Source organism: Nicrophorus vespilloides, unplaced genomic scaffold (genome assembly GCF_001412225.1).
Source record: "Nicrophorus vespilloides isolate i.1.1-1 unplaced genomic scaffold, Nicve_v1.0, whole genome shotgun sequence".
Classification (NCBI taxonomy): Eukaryota; Metazoa; Arthropoda; class Insecta; order Coleoptera; family Silphidae; genus Nicrophorus; species Nicrophorus vespilloides.
The window spans coordinates 53,915-71,498 of NW_017097072.1; the positions used below are offsets into that span (position 1 = coordinate 53,915).

General features: G+C 32.8%; 2 protein-coding genes across 2 annotated transcripts in view; one reads left to right on the plus strand and one right to left on the minus strand.

The window, feature by feature from the left end:
• LOC108558815 (protein bric-a-brac 1) overlaps positions 1-12,215 on the minus strand; it is a 40,307-nt gene extending 28,092 nt beyond the window's left edge. The window contains exon 1 of the mRNA XM_017915848.1: positions 11,663-12,215. The gene's annotated coding sequence lies outside the window, so the exon portion shown is untranslated. The remainder of the gene's footprint in view (positions 1-11,662) is intronic.
• A 2,892-nt stretch (positions 12,216-15,107) lies between these two features.
• On the plus strand, positions 15,108-17,232 carry LOC108558814 (tyrosine-protein phosphatase non-receptor type 23-like). The gene is made up of 4 exons (XM_017915844.1): positions 15,108-15,281; positions 15,325-15,440; positions 15,500-15,702; positions 15,758-17,232. Exons 2-4 carry the CDS (start codon positions 15,357-15,359, stop codon positions 16,752-16,754), a joined length of 1,284 nt encoding a protein of 427 aa, XP_017771333.1. The 5' UTR covers positions 15,108-15,281; positions 15,325-15,356; the 3' UTR covers positions 16,755-17,232.
• The last annotated feature ends 352 nt before the right edge of the window (positions 17,233-17,584 follow it).

The window sequence follows — 17,584 nt, forward strand, 5'->3', positions numbered from 1 at the left end:
AATACTTGGGCTTGAGACCTCTCACCCACCATCACGTGAACTCGAATTAATTCAGTTTGTTTATTGATCCGTACCTGTAAATGTTTAAAACCCAGCTTACTGTACAGCAACATTTTCAACCCAAAAATTATTACGCTATATACACACACACACTCACTCGCAACAAACAGCAAACTTTTATTAAACAAAATTACAACTTTGTTAAGTACTTTTTGTCAGGTTCCTTTTTTATTACTTGACATATAATATGAAATAAACATTAATTAATCAAAATTATGTTATTTTCAACAATACTTATATTAAAATAAGTAGTTAGCTGATTTTATCCGACAAAAATTACGTTATTGCGAACAAAGATACGTACGTATGTATGAAAATCGTAAATTTATATGGGAATTCACGTACATTCAAGATTCACAAGAACCCGGTTTGAAATACAGAAATTATCGTGTTATCTTTTATTTAAACAGTCAAGTCTCTTTTTGTGCGGTTTTAAGATCTTCCATTTGTCCGGTTTCAAATAATATTTCACAGTTTCAAAAAGAGTTAAGATTTTTTCGTTTTAATTAATGTATACAGTTTAATTTATTTAAATGAAAATTATAGTTTTATGAATTCCATTTAGTTGGGTTTATTTATATTAATATTATCATTAATACGAAAATAATTCGTTGGTTGAAATTAACGTAATTTCTCTTCAATTATAAATAATTCTTGTAAAACTTCAATGTATTCCCGGCGCATCCACTTAAAATTTCGCCGGGAAGTCTAACCGTGCACACAGTTGGAAGTATAAATAAAGCTAATTAATCTGTTAGAATTGGATAGTATCTGACTAAAGCAAATATTGCTTTCCAAATTAGTAAACAAAAGCGTCGTTCGCATTCTATTCCTTAAACAGAAATCCCTTAAATCCTAAGTAAATATTTCGCACCGCCTCTTAACACATTCCACACTAATTTCCAACGCCAGCACTGATACGCGCTTACCATTGTCTCGTGCCGAAAACCAATTTATATTTTGGTTTATCTTAAAATCTGATGAACACACCCAAAAAAAAAACCCTGCAATTCGACTACAAAAAGTTTAAAAAAAAATGTAACAAAGCGAGTCTTTGTTTTACTTTATGATAAACACCAGCGTTCAAACATTATTAATTTTACTCCGCGCGACACCCGAATATACCGAAAAAAAAGTACGTTTTAATTCTGCTCATTAGAAGGGCGTTTGAAAAAAATTAAAAGAGAAGTGCGCTGCTATATAAATTCACTCTTTTCGTTTTATTTTCTATGAAGCGAAATATAAAGTTAAATTAAATGTTATCATGCTTTTCGGTGACGGCAAAGGTTTACTAATTAAAACTTGACAAATTCGATTGCGCCATTAAAAACGCGACACGTTGGAAAAAAAGAGTACATCACGGCTTGCTTCGACGCAATTAAAACTTGTCAAATTCAATTCGGAGTTTTGCAGATTTCCGATACGGATTTTATGCCTACGCGTAAAATCCTCGCATAGAGAGAGAATTGCGTTTTCGTCGTGAAACTGCAGTAGTCGAAGGGTAGAGGAGGATCAGGATTTGAATACCCAAGCGGATTACGTGTGATGTTATAGCGAGATTTGGACATAAATCGAGAATTATATTGTTTTTTATGTAACAACATTGAAATTTTCGTTTATAATAACTATAACTTTCTTTGGATTCGCTTTGGGGGAGCAGTGAACGTTGAGAATCCGCAGTGAACTTATTCGAATTATTCGATGCAAGAGGAATTGCCAGTGAAGATCAAGCTGTGTTTCTAATTCATTAAAACTAGTTAGAACGCTTGGTTTAGTTGTGATACAAATACATTTATAAATTACTAAAATATTCGAGAAAACATGTCGCAAAGTTTGAATAAATTAACAATTTGTAATTATTTGTTACATTTTATTTATATTGAAGTATTTAGATATAAGAAAGATTATCCAGGATTGATTTTCTGGATTCTGGATCAAAATAAAGTTTAACTTAGAACTAAAAAAAATAAAAACATAATAATATGAAAATTTGACTGCTTTTGTGACAATTAGAAGTGTATCTTTGAAATTTGACTCTAAAACTATCAAGTCATAACATAAACAAAAAATAATTTAGAACACGCGAAAATGTGTTTCACAATCGTTTCTGATATTCTAACTAATAAGACAAGTTCATTAATAAAAACATGAAAAACTATTAATTTTTATATACAGAAATATGTTTTTAGTAATATAAAATACATTCAGTTGTTGGAAGTTATTTTGGATATAAAATATAACCATTGATTTCATGTAATACATTTCAATATTCGTGGAAATCGATAAAATATCTATAGCAACAGATACGTCGAATCGTAACCATAGCGACTTTAGTAAATGTATAAATCAAATTCAACTCATAGAAATATTTTATTTAGTGAAAATATTCTATTTTTAGATATCTAAATGCAAATTTATAGTAGAGAAGAATATAATTAAGGCAGCAGTTTACTACGTTTATTTGATTTGATTCGTACTTTATTCGCAGTGAATAGGAGACTGAATATTTCTAAATATTGGAAACTCCTACTAAATAAGCGATTCAGCAACAAGTCTTCTTTGTTCAGGAGCATCATGAGATCTGCAAAATTTAATATATTTAATAGTGAGATGTTGGTGGGCTTAGGACTTTTGCATATTTTGTAATTCAGAACCGAAGAGAAGAGAACGTGTCTCCCCGGTTTTCGCTTTTAATATAGAGCCGTCGCTCAGCACCCCTTTTGACAGCGATATTCCTGTCACCTTGCGAACCCTGCAAATTAGAGCCGCAACGCCTGAAATATCCCAGAAAACATAATGGCGCTGACTCCACGGGCAGCGGAGACGGCAACTGCTGCTGCTGCTACCATCCAAACCCACATACACAAAAAGCGAGTTCGCTCCCCGTCAGCAAATTAATTAATCAATTAAAACTGCTGCACACCCATTTTTCACCCATTACTTAAATGCCTATAACTAATCATGCGCTAGTGCTGATATTATTGCATCCGTGCGAAATTCAGACTCTAACAAATAATTGGATCAATTACGCTCTTACACTGTGTCTTATTAGTGATGATGGAACTACAATATATGCTCACTAATTATAATTTAGACTAATTAGAAAATATAGCTTTCGTGAATTTACATCTTATTACAAATGAATATTAATGACTACAATACATTATCCAAATAATAATTTACATAACTCTTTTTTTAATAATAAAATAAAATTGGATGGTCTCAAAACTTAAATTATGGTCTTCCTGCGACATGGGAATTCCCTATATAGTGGTTTTCCCCCTTTACACACGTAAGCATAATACGTGCTGTGCGCCGTTTTCCTTGGAGTGGCATTTTCGTGAATCTACTCACGACGTATATCGGGGTACTAATTTAAGATATTTGCATACCAATACGTTTCCAATAAATTGCTGGCAGTTAAGCATTCCGCTGTATGTTCACATTTATTTTCCGATACACTTTATAAAATTTTAAGTTATTAATAATTTAAATTGAATCATTACGTCCGCGATATTTAAAACCTGTTTTGAAAAGGCTTCAGCCCTTGATGCATTATAGAATATTATGAAAATGGGTTTCCTCAAGAAATAGGTCACAGCTTTAAAAGGTTGACCTACTTGCGACGGAAAGGAAACCGGGCTCTCTGATAATAGTAGTGCTGCGCACTTATACAATCATTTGTGAAAAGCATTCAGTGTAGAACCAGTTTAATTAAATTATATAATTGTTGATTTATATTACACTACAAAAGCAACGAATTATAACATTATTGAAACGATTCAAGACGAAATATAAAACCCGGTTATTGATTATTTTAAGAACATGAAAATATATACAACAATTTGAAAAGACAACTGGGTTGCATACAATGATTCAATATTTTAAAGTTGACCTTAAATTAAAAATGTTCAATTTATTAAACGTTGCATAATATGAATAATTGACAAATAAAATCTGAAACTTGTTTTAGTCTAAATGGGAATCGATAGTTAATAAGATTTTTTGTTGATTGAAATATTATATATACTTGATGTGAAGACGGAAAATGCTTAATAAATATTGGCAATATTAGAAAAGTGAACATTGATTTGTATGTAATTGATGGATATTTTTGATGTGAGTTGTATAAAGCAGGAGTTGTGTAAAAAAATATGCATTGAAGAGATTGTTAATGGTATTTTTTTTTTTAATAGATAAATATAGAAATCCGGCTAAAATGTGAGTTGCGGAATAAAATTGTTATGAAGTATTTGCGATATGCCAGATATGTATGGTTAATTGAAGGAATGTGGAATGAATATAAATTGTGCTGGATGTTCGTAGAGAGGGTCGAGGGGGTGTGGTAGTGGGAGTGATAGAGAGAGTGAGAGAGAGATGAAAAGAGAAAGGGAGGTTTTTGAGGGTGGAAGCTTGGAAATGACGCGTGGGTGATGCGAAATATCGAACAGAACCTGTGCTAACTGGGAATCCATCCTTGGCTGCAAGGACGCGGCGGCGGCGGCGGCTGCCGATGAGCAGCAACGGTGGTGGAAGGAACGCGGGTGGCAGGACGAGCGGGGGGAGCATTAGTCCTTGGCCCCATGCAGACAAGGGGCGCGTGGGGAAGGACGATCGGAGGCGGCGAGTCGTCGCGCAGACACCTTGCACTCGTTCTGCAGCCCGGCGGCGGCAGCAGCAGCGGCGTCGCGCCCTTCGTCCACCGGAGCCGCCGCCACCGTCGCACACCCCCCCAACACCACCGCCCGTCTCGACGCCGCCCCCGTTGACTACCACCCCAACCCAATCCTGTGCGCCCCCCGCAACAGCAACCCTGTGCTGCCGCCTTCCCAGTCAGCCTTGCACGCACAGGGTCGATGCCGGGTTAACACACGCCGTTGCCAGGAAATATCACCACCCCCATCCCCCGAAAGCCTCACCCCTTATTATTAGACTACCTTACCTATCTACCCCAGTCCTGTACATCGCGCAACGCTATAATACGCATACATCAAAGATATGCGCGAAATAATTACACAACTATACAATCCGAAACCAACCCCAACCGCCCACCAACTAATAGCACACACATATACATAAATATATCGAGAAGAGAAAGTTTTGCGAGTTACGCGATTAACGCACTCACACATCCATCCGTCCATCCATCCATCCATCCAGACGCACGCATATATATACACAATATGTACGTGTTCGGCAATCAATGTTTTCCCCTTACGTGGGGTGCGGGATTCCGCCTCCCCGAACCCTCCGTTTTTCCCGGCGACCAGAGAAACCCGTTGGCACATCGTTCCTGTTACCTAAGCAAATTCAAACGCTAATTAGCTAGCTAGAAAACTGTATTCCCCGGCATAATCCAAACCTTAGCAGGGCACAAAAGAAGCTCACCACCCCGCTTTTACGTCCCCCCCTTCATCAAACACACACACACTACAAATGCAACCCTGAGACATACACACTCACACAAAGGGAACCTTCCATACACGAAACACTGAGGCCTTATCATATTACATTCATCCTTGACTCGCGATCACATTTCCACCATAAAAAATAAATGTACATCACACACAAAAACACGGTACGTTCGTATATTGTCGCTTTAGGGTTTTTTCTCTCTTCCAATATTTATTTATAACCATTTCGATTCGTATATTCAATAATAATATTTTAATCATTTATATCATTCCAGTCAATAAATCAACTGTAGTTTTATATTTCCTGAAAATAACAGAATTTGTTTACAATGTTTACTTTGTTCAATGTAAGAACTTTTAGTATTTAAGCACATATAAACAATAATGTCATTCGGTAATTATTGGTAATAATTTGATAATATTAATATTTTTAGTTTTTTAAATAAATACAATTATTATTATTATTAATAATTAAATTCTCATTTTAATACAAATTTGCTAAAAGCATTTTCTTGTCTGAAATAATAATGTGGAATGACTTCTAACTTTTAAATTTAATTCCATTCTTGTTTGTAACAAAAATACAGTAATTAATTAAAACATATATTCATAAAAAAATTGCATGTCACAGAAAAGTTTATAGATTTATATTTATCAAAGTAAAGTAACATCAATTTAGTTAACAGTTAACATTGTAGGCAATAATATGTTGGTATATTGATCGAAAATACTATTTTCTCTGCGAACATTTGTTGTCCATTTATTGCTTTCAATATTTTTGTTGGAAAATGTAAAAATACAAATAAATTTAGTTAAATAATCCTACGTGCATTACTTTTTCATATCCAATTAAGATTAAATTCACGCGAAGAATAATTATCAATTTATCATCCCTCAAATAAGGCAATGTCGTGCACAGAAAGAAAGAAAGAAAAAAATAAAACGAGTACAGGAAAATGTATATGGGCTACTACTACTTCCCTTTAAACGAGCAAGGCTGAATAAATATTTGAACTGTATCAAAATATTAATCTAATAATTTATTGCGGACATTTTCATTACTCCTTTTAAGCTTAAATTATGTTTTTATTTACAACATAAAGCGTGATTTATTTATTATTAATATAATTTTACATTTCATGGTAATATTTTGTAAAATTATATAATATAAATTGATTTTTTTTTCTTGCAAATCACAAACATTCTAGTTTTTTTATTTAAATACAGCAATACCTCGCATAGTGCGGATTCATTGAAAATAAATTCAATTCAATTGGGACGCTTGTATGTATCTATTAGATCACTTAGTTTCATACACTTTTTATCGCTTAATGTGAAGGATACATATATCCATTACTTTAAGGACGTAAAAAGTAATTACTATATAGGGTTAACAAAATGATATATAGTTCTCGATTTAATATAGAATATTGGATTTTATTTTCGTGTAATCGCAGAAAGAGATTTTACAACAAGCGATTCTAGTTTAGTAGCTGTGAAGTTCGTGATATATAAAATTAATTGCTCAGAGCAATAAACTAGCGCTTTTAATGAAATAGCTAGCTTTAGTCAATTTAACAAGATTTACAATTAATTTAAGTGTAATTAATATTACATGCAAATATATTTCTTTTTGCTCAAATGTATTGATTATTTAGGCATTATTTTCTACGTAAATACAAGGATACTAATAGAGTGTTTAAATAAATAATATATAAAGACCTTGATAATAAAAGGACAATGAATAGAGCCCAACCCAAACTGTCCTTAATTAATTATTACCGAGATTACAATTTCATGTGTGTACGTAAATGAGTCTAAAATAAGGACGATCGACTGGATGACGGTCTTCCAGAAGTCCTTCACTGTCGAAAACTTCACTTCATGTTTATTATAACTTAACGACAAGGGGCTGCCGCAAGCGGGAGAGAAACGCAGGAGGCGGCGGTTCTGTTTTCGGTGCGAGGAAATTTTTGATAATCAAAGTTTCGCCCTAAGACTTTGTTTCTGGCCGTGAGTGAAGCGTGTGTTGTTACGCTTTGTAACTTAATTAAATTTGGCGCGGCGCGAAAAATGTTGCTTCTTAATTAAATTCAAGAAAACTGAGAAGAAGCCCGAGAAACTAATTATTTTCGGGCCGCCCTTAAACGGAAAAGAGACCAAAAGCAGGATGAAAGAAGAAAAAAAATAATGTCGGAAAAGGAAAAGAGCGAACCAAGAAAAAAACGACGTCCGTTGAGGAAAAATCGAGCTTCAAACCCTTTTCCTCTTACAAAATCAAATGCTAAATCTTATCTTCGAAGACGTGGGCTTTGCTCAGAGGGAAAAAAAACGTACAAAATGAAATTGGCTGATTATACGTTCCTCCTTCTCAACGTTGTTTCTTTGTGCGCAAGGATTTCATTATGCCGAATGTTTGTTTCCTTTTTTTTCATACAAAAATCATTAGAAATCGTTAAAACAAAAAAAAATCTAATTTCAATTAAATTAAACTATTTTACAATTCAGAGTAAAACATCTAAATTGAAACCATTTAATTTGAAAGAAAATGAAGAAAGTTTCAATTAGCTAACAAATATGTATATTGAAGTATTGTTATATTAATTATTTGATTTCAAATGCAAGCGTGAAGAAGAGGATTTTGTTTGTAAGATAATTTACTATTTTACAATTAAGAGTAGAAACTCTAAATTGAAACCATTTAATTTGAAAGAAAATGAAGAAAGTTTCAATTAGGTAACAAATATGTATATTGAAGTATTGTTATATTAATTATTTGATTTCAAATGCAAGCGTGAAGAAGAGGATTTTGTTTGTAAGATAATTTACTATTTTACAATTAAGAGTAGAAACTCTAAATTGAAACCATTTAATTTGAAAGAAAATGAAGAAAGTTTCAATTAGGTAACAAATATGTATATTGAAGTATTGTTATATTAATTATTTGATTTCAAATGCAAGCGTGCAGAAGCGAAGTATTGTTATATTAATTATTTGATTTCAAATGCAAGCGTGAACAAGATGATTTTGTTTGTATTGTAATAATTGAGAAACGTTTTTGTGTTCAATAATTTTTTTTTATGCAAGACAAAATTTCTGGAGCGAAATGAGAAAATAATAATGGTAAAAAGAAAAGGCTGAACGTTGAAAAATGTAATCCATCGATTTGTATGTAAATAAAAAGAAGTACGGTGCCGCGATTACAATGGACTTGAGGGGGTAACGAAATAATGGGTTACATTTCCCTAACCTGGGACACTCTTTAATTTGTTTCAGACTTTTCTTCCTTTCTTTTCTGTCGTTTTGTTTTCCAAACAGGGGGCGAGCGAAAGAGAGTGAGCCACCACAGCCAGTCAGCGTCTCCTTCGCATCGTCCTTCCACGATTCACATATATACATTCTCGCATTTCGCATTTTCCTTCCCTCTACTTTGATATATTTCTTGTTATTTTCTTGCTCTACGTCATTCTCTTCATAGTGTATCTGCCCTTTCCATAAACACCGCATTCGCCCACCTCTCTTATACGCTCACGCAATTTCTATAAACATCATATGAAAGCAAGCTTCGAGTGAAGAAAAAAGAAAACATCATATTTTTCGATTTTACCTCAGATTTATTGAATTTAATTTGCACGCAATGCGGAATATGTGTATACTAGTGTACGTATTCATAGATTAGAGATGTGTGAGTTTCGGGGGGAGTCCTGCATGCATGAGTTGATTAGGGCTCAGCGTATTGATCGTCCACCCTTCTCTATACATATAGATATATGCGTACATATATATATATTCAACAGCACTCTTTGTTTGAAAGCCTGAATGCAGAGCGCGCAAAATTTTGTACGCCGGATTCATTAAATTCCCATTGCATTCGATCTCATCAATCAACCATAATTGAAACCACTCCAATCCGGAAATTAACTCCCACGCCAAATTAAACCTCTACATTATCATAAATTTAAAGAGAGAAAAAAGACAGAAAGAAAATACAGATTTCTTCTATTCACTGACCTATCCGCAAAAAAAAACATGGCTCGCTCAAAGGTCGATATTAATATTTGTCATTTCATATATGAAAGATTCTTTGATGTCGCAATTTCGACTATTTTGTTCCAGATTTTCAGTTCCAAAAAAGGAAAAGAAAAAAGCAATCACTCTGAATGGCATTTCGGGTCAGTCGTAAAATAAAATTTTAATTCATTTCGGGTCTTCTCCTTGCGTCTCATCGGTGGAAAAGGAAAGAAGAAAGACGTTTTCTTCCTCCTATTAAATCCGCGTCGATAATAAGCAGGGTTTGCCCTTCTCGGACGGACGAGGAGGAAATTTGTCCTTCGGCGATTTTATTACTTTGTTCCGTGTCGGAGAATCTCCAATTCTCTGATTAACTTAATTAAAATGAAACTTGTAATTAATTCACTTAAACAACAACGAAAAAAAATGTCAACTTCGTCGAAATCAATTAGCAGAATCCCATATCGTGTTACTCGGAGATAAATGGAGGATGTATAATGCCTTTCCAAGGACAGTAAAAACATTTTCAATCACAAAATTAATTATTAATTATTTTCAAGATTTAACATTTCGTTAATTAAATTAAATTGCAAAAAAACATTAATTTAATTCTAATTCTAAAAAATATCAATTATATTGAAATGTTACAGTATTGATTTCGCATTGGGATGAATCTTCCGGATCTTCAAACACGATTTGCGTTTCCGTGCTTCCAGGACTGTAGTTAATCCGCACTTTGGAGCAGAACTGTTCATTAATATAAGTAATCCGTAAATGGAAACCCCCACGCATCCACCTACAGTTTTCAATTTAAAAAAAAAACAATTTGGATCAATTGGAATTATACATATATTGCAACATGATTCAATTAATTAAACTAAGTATATAATTCATAATCATGTATTACAAGATGGAAATTATTGTTACACAAAATGCCACATAAAATCGTGTAAATAAGACGTATATCTACGACTTGTTGCTTTTCACAGTTACTTCCATCAAGACGTAAATCAGAACAAAAAGAATTATAGTAATATTTGTGTTTCTGTATATTTTATTTGATTCCTAGTTGTAATTATTGTTTGCTATAGATGTATTTAATTGTTGGTAAAAGTTCAAAAACTATAAATTTGCTGTAAAAAAGATACACAATGTAGACAACATAATATTCAAATAAGGATGAAGAGGAATACATTTAATTTAAATTATTATTACATTTCTAATGTGATTGTATTTCTAGAAAAGAATTCACATTGAAACTATTTTTCGTAATGTGAGAAATGCGTTTAATGGTTATGGTTCTAATTATGAATTTATCCGAGGTGCGTATTATCCCGTTGCCTGAATTAATGAATCTAATTACTGTTACTTAATCTGCAATTACATATTCAGAATGAAAGAGGAGAAAGAACGAGCTTAAAATATTCAGGAATCGTAATTGTATTCTAATTAGAAGAGTCCGCATTCGTGAAATTGAAAATTTTATGCACGCAGCGCGCTATTTATTTAGTACACGCTGACGCTGATTAGGTCCCTTATTATTGATCGCATTTTAGGGCCGCCGACAATGCTCTTTGTTCGATGGATGGAGCAAGTGCATAAGCATAATAATAAGTTTGATAAGATAAAATTAACATTAGAATTTGCTGCTCTTCGATATGTACTGTAAATAAAAAAAAAATAGATCGTGCGAAAACCCAGAATCGTTCGCTCCGTTTTTTTTGGAGCAATGCATTGGGAAATCGATAATGTTGGCTGCTGTATGCATGTAAATCCTCTCCCTAGCTTGCATACGCTCCACTCCACCCCCGTGCACACACAATGCTTCGTGTTCAACCCTTCCGAGCCCTTACTTCCTCCATCTCTGGCAAGCAATTGGGGAGCCTATCAATTGCACGGGGATCCGAATTCACGAAAGCAAATTCAAAAATTAACATTTCATTGTCCGCTTTTCCGCAATCACAAACTGGTTTCGCCGCGATCAATACTTGCATCCGTGCAGCCCTTTAAATTCGAGTAAATGCACGCAACGTCGACCGCGAATCATTGCAACAGCTACAGCGAGGACACAGTTAGATCACACGCAGACAACAACAACAAAAGTAAATTATATAATAATTGCGGTGATACAAAAGGAATGAAGCAAACAATGAACAATTAAATTACATGCAGCTCACCTGTTAGTGGTTGAGTTACCGCCGGGTGAATGCAAGCGCGAAGCTGAATCTCAACGAATCCGTGAGCAATGCATTTCGACTGGATGCAATTGCTCTATTTAATAATCCTCAATTCAATTAGGGAAAGTCCCGCAATGTTCCGGATAAGGTGCAGAGAGTGAAACGAACTTTTGTCGTTCGTCGAAATTTGTTGTTGATTCAGGTACTGTTGTTTGTTGGAGTGGAGTAGTTGGATTACTTTATACGCTTCGCGATATTATTTCCGACACTGCAATCTCGAGAAGCCCGCCGTGCATATCCCGGTGCAAAAAGAAGTTCCAAAATATTTCCTCTGTCTTTATTAAATTAACTTATTTATAATTATCATCAGATGTTTCAGTGCGTGCGTTTCTGGTTTCTTAAATTGTATTTATATTTTTTTCTTTGTAATTTTAATTAATTTAATTTAATTTTTTTTTTTTGGTTTGTCAGCGCCAAATCAATTTTTCGGGAACGGTGCCGGCGGTTCTTTCGACACTGCACAAAGTGTAGTGTGCAACTACCGGCAACAAAAGGTAACTGCCGAACTGGCGCTGCAGACGCCAGAGGGCCGGTGCCGGCTCGGATGCGCCCCGCGCGCAACTTCATCCAGAAAACTGGGGATCGCAATGCCATTTGGAAAAGGAAAGTCTCTTTCCACCTTACCTACATTAAACGGGAATAGGACATTCTATCTAATTTATCAATTTATCTACCCTTGAACCGAATGGACACTGTCTCTTCATTACTATCGCTATTGAAAAAATAGTATTATTTATTAAATAAGTCTGATAAGTAGATAATGAAATAATATATAATGCGGCAAAATATTGTAAAACAAAGAGTATTTAGAAAACAAATAGTTATCAGTTTAATTTGTTTTTGATCATTTATGTACTTATATACCAGGAGTGGCCAAAGTGTGGCTCACATGCGGCTCTTCAAAAGTATTATTGTGCCTCAGTTAGATTACAGTAATGTAAAGTATATAACACGAGTGGTCAAACTGAAGATGAAAAACGTCTTGCCTTTCTTCAAAAGTTTTATTGTGGCTCAACTAATAAATAATATACATTTTTTTACCAAAAATCTTTAGGTGCGGCTCCCAATATTTTCAGGTAGGCTCTTGGTGCAAACAGTCTGTTATATACTGTGACAAATTGATCTAAAGAAACATTATTTCATCGGGAATATTTTAAAAATATTATTAGATAAACTGCAACACAGAATAATAGTGATATTATTTTAATAAGAAAATTATGTTTTATTAGATCTATAGTTAGTAGCGAATCATGTCTTTGTGAGGCCCTAGGTGCAACCTCATTATTGACCCTACTAAAAAAATTATAAAGGTTTTCAGGCCCTTTAATTTAAGAGGCACTAGGCGCGCGCCTACTGCGTCTATGCGGTAACGCGCTACTGTCTATAGCAGTGGTTTCCAAACTTGATGTTACTACGCCTCCCTTAAAAATATTTAATAATTTGGCGCCTCCCCAACACCCTACATTCCATAAAATAGATAAAACTTTAGCAGTCATTTGGAAAATTGCTCCCAGTTTAAAAAACGCTGATCTATAGCAATTTGGCTCAGGTTAGAGCTTTTTTTTTTATATTTATTAATAAAGCAATCTATCATCTGACATAAATAGCAAGCTTTACAAATGTGGTAAGGAGAAAATAAAGAAAGGACACTTAAATACTTAATGAAGAGATGATCCAGCAACCCCACTTCACATATACAATAATTATTTATGCACTTGCAAACATTTAATTATTAAAATCGGTTGGGTAAGTCTTGTGGTTTAAACCTCTTCAGTCTTCGACGATGATCTGCAGTATGCATCAACCAGTTGGTTTGGGTGATTCTCCAGCCGATGATGGTCTCTTGTGCTAGCCTTTGCTATTTCTTCCTTCACCAAACTGATGTTAGCTTGCTTGTGGATGTCATCGTTTGTGAAGAACCATTAGTAATTTTCCTCAGCGTTTTGGACTAGAATCTCTGTATCTAATATGCTTTAATTTAACAAATAAAAATTACGAAAATGTTAATTTGAACTATAGTTCAATCTATTTATTATATGATGATATTCTAACAAAATCGAATCGGATAATATTTCCTACATTTTTACTATAAAGAAAATAATTATTATAAATTAATTTTCCATATTCTTAAAATCCAATAAACTTAAAATTTGTGTGCGTCTTTTATATATTTGTTTCTAAAAACGTCTTTTATATTTAGGGTGCGTCTTATAGTAGAATTCATAGTTTAACATATCATGTTAAATTTACAGTATTTACAAAAAAACATTTAAACCATCTATATATGAATATATACATACACAAGATGGCGCAAAAGTAATGACATAATTTGAAATGGCTGCCATTTTTGTAGATGTCCCCAAATGTCACTTTGCTTTGACATTTGATACATAGTGAATTAGTTGTCAACAAGCCATGGAGCGATTGAGGATTGAGGTGTGTCAAGAACGTGTATTTATTGACAAATAAACTTTTGATGAAAACAGAGCTCTTTTTTCATTTATAACAAAATGGAAGCCAATTCAAATTATGACATTACTTTTGCGCCACCATCTTGTTTTTTATAGAATTCGAAAAGGAACGTCGACATTAACATACTTCATAGTTATTACTCTAATCGAATATGTCTAACAGATTTAAATAATCTTATTATTAATAATTAATAAATAAATGAAGTAATAGAATTGCAACAATTCAATTTAAATTTATCTTATTTTGTTAAGTTTGTATTATGGTTTGTTGCAATAAATATTATTATTAGAATCAAAATAATATTTGTTTTTTATTAAAAAAAAATCATATATTATCAATTAATAAATTTAGCCTGCTTATTATTAAATATTGAAGTAATAAAAATACGTAATCCTATTTAAGAATATTTGAAAATGCATTAATTGCGTATCTCTGTGAATATTTCTCTTAAAGGTAGTAATCAATATCAATATGTGGAACAATGGTTGACATATTTGATGGACCTTGACAATATGTCTGGATCACTAATACTTATGAGAATACTAGATAATCACACACTAATTAACAATGTTCAAATTACAATTTATATATTTATAAACAATAAAATTGAAAATTATTATTTTTATTTTTTAAATTATTTCTATAATTTGTATAATAAATGTAATAAATTTCAATACAATTATATAAATAAATTTTCAATACATGAAATCTGTAATGCTGAAAAACTAATATATTTTTACGATAAAAATGTTTTGTATTTGAATAATGCAGAGTGAGAATAAAAGTGAAAAATGTACACCCTGTATATAATAGATTAAATTTGTGTTTTTTTTTTCTTGCCTACGTGATCTCTAAACAGTTGGCAGTACTGCAATGCGTATTATCATCAATTGTTATTTACAGCCCTCTCCACCATTTCTATTTTTGTGACAGTTTGTAAATCAACAATTAGATGTGATTAGATGTGTCAAGACAAGTGGGATTCCTGTGACTTTTTACGTCAAAGTAATTGTGTTAATTTCTCTCTGAACGGATAAATCGGTTACCTGTTATAATTACGACAGATCTCTAATTCATTTGTGTTCAAAATTGAGTTGTACATTGTTTATATAGACAACTTTGTTGTTTATAAGTAAACAAATTATTTAAAGAACAATAAATAATGGAAGACATACCTAGACCACCGATGTTGGGCTTTGATCTGCTCACCTCAGAGAAATGCTTACTTGAACCAACCTTGAAGGCGGTTAGATTGAATAGGAAACAAATAAATAAAAGAAAACATAATAATTTATTTAATTGCAGCATATATTAAACGAATTTGTGGAGGACCCAGAAAGTTATAGTAATGAAATACATGAATTGTTAATGTTGCGAGAGAAAGCTTTATCACCTTCTGTCGACATAACAAGTTGTCAACTTCTTAAGAAGTATTACTGCCAAATGAATTTCTTGAAGAATCGATTCTGTATGGAAGAGGGTGAAGCTGGAGCTGTTAAATTTTCATGGTACTATCAAAAGTTTTAAAACAAATTATGTTATTATCAATAAATATTATTTTAGGAAGGATGAAAACACCAAAATGACTGCAACGGTCCAAGATATATATTTTGAATTGATGTGTATTCTGATAAATATAGGATCAATGCATGCAACGTTGGGAGCTAACGATTGTAAGAATAGTCCTAATGGATATAGGATGGCTTTCACACATTTTCGATGTGCAGCTTGGGTTTTCGAAGAAGTCGAACAGTATTTTAACAGGTTTACACCTTTCATTACAACTCATTATCAGATTTTAGCTATGCAATATATTTGTAAAGCCCAAGCACAGGAATGCATTCTGGAAGAAGTTGTAAAGGAAAAGAGAAGACCTCACATCCCTTTTGTATTGTCTCTACAGATAATTGAATATTACTCTGATGCATTGACTGGGTACTATAATGACTATGACAGTGAAGGTGAATCTGAAGAAGAAATTGTTATTGACGATTATACTATGTACCTAATTAAATATCTCGAATTCAAATTATTTTATCACAGCAGTTTTTCACTCTTTTATCATGGGAAGTATGCAGAAATTCTACAGCAAATGGGCCTTAGGGTGGCTATATATGAACATGCTTTAGATTACCTAGAGGAAGCCAGAAAAAAAGTTGAAAAAGTTTTAAGTTCTTACCAAGATCCAATCAAAAAAACCATAGCGTTCGCCCATGAAGTAATTGAAGAGAATCTAAGAATAGCCAGAAATGAGAATAAATCTATTTACCATCAGGCAGTACCACACTTCAGAAGTATACCGGATTATGAAGGGAAATCTTTTGTAAAAGGGATCCCATTCGATGTTTTCAATAAGGAAGTATCCGGACCAGATCTTTTCGAGAGGTTGAATCCATTGGAATATCATGCATTTGGTTTTAATAGATGCAGCGATCAAAAGGATGAGTTTTTACGCGTCCTTGGTAATAATATTTCTATTCACGATCAAGAATTAACTGAGTTCATGGATTCTAAGCAATCAGAAGTATTAAATCTTATTGAAAATAGTGAAAACAACTAGTCACGCAATTTATTTTTAATTTTATCTAAATATTGTAATTGTTGTATACTGTTACCAACTAATCTATAAGATTTAAAAGCTACATTACTTCGCCGTCAATATTATAAAAAATATTATTAGGTGAACTGCAATACTCTTCCTGAATACAGGACAATAGTTGATAACCATTATCGAACTATCAACATTTTATAATATAATTTTAATAAATAAAATATATTTTATTAGGTCCATTGTCATTTGTTACAGATTAGTGTTATAAGTTATATGTATGTATTTCATAGTAATATGTTACGTAGTTCGGTAAATGTACACATTTACCGATTTGGTTGGTAAATCTAAGTTCGTCTTACATCATTAACTGGAGAACAAGGTTTTAAGAAGGATGGAACTACAAAATAAAATATGTAATTTGCCAATAGCTAAAGTTTTGTGCAATTCAGAGTCCTGCAAAGTTATTGCAATACATAATATATTACTGTTATAAAATAATGTTTAAATAAAAGTTAAAATAAAATAATAGTATATATTATTACAATCACATTTTAACTTTAATATAAAAGTGTATCATATTTATTATTAACCTATATACGTTGGAAAATGTATACATTTACCAGTGAAGGTAAATATATGAAGCTGATCTCAGATTTAAACTTAGATTTACCTACCTATCTGGTAAATGTGTACATTCACCGATTCTATACTTTTTTCGTAATATATATACAGTGGTGCCTCACACAACGAACTTAATTCGTTCCAGGAGCAAGTTCGTTATGCGAAAAGTTCGTTATGTGAAACGCGTTTTCCCATAACAATACATGTTAAAAAAAAAT

Excerpts from the sequence above, each read along its gene's own strand:
- LOC108558814 (XM_017915844.1), top strand. The coding sequence starts at position 15,357 with ATGGAAGACATACCTAGACCACCGATGTTGGGCTTTGATCTGCTCACC. Across the intron at positions 15,441-15,499 it reads TTGAACCAACCTTGAAGGCG|CATATATTAAACGAATTTGT; the intron begins GTTAGATTGAAT and ends ATTTAATTGCAG. Across the intron at positions 15,703-15,757 it reads GGAGCTGTTAAATTTTCATG|GAAGGATGAAAACACCAAAA; the intron begins GTACTATCAAAA and ends ATATTATTTTAG.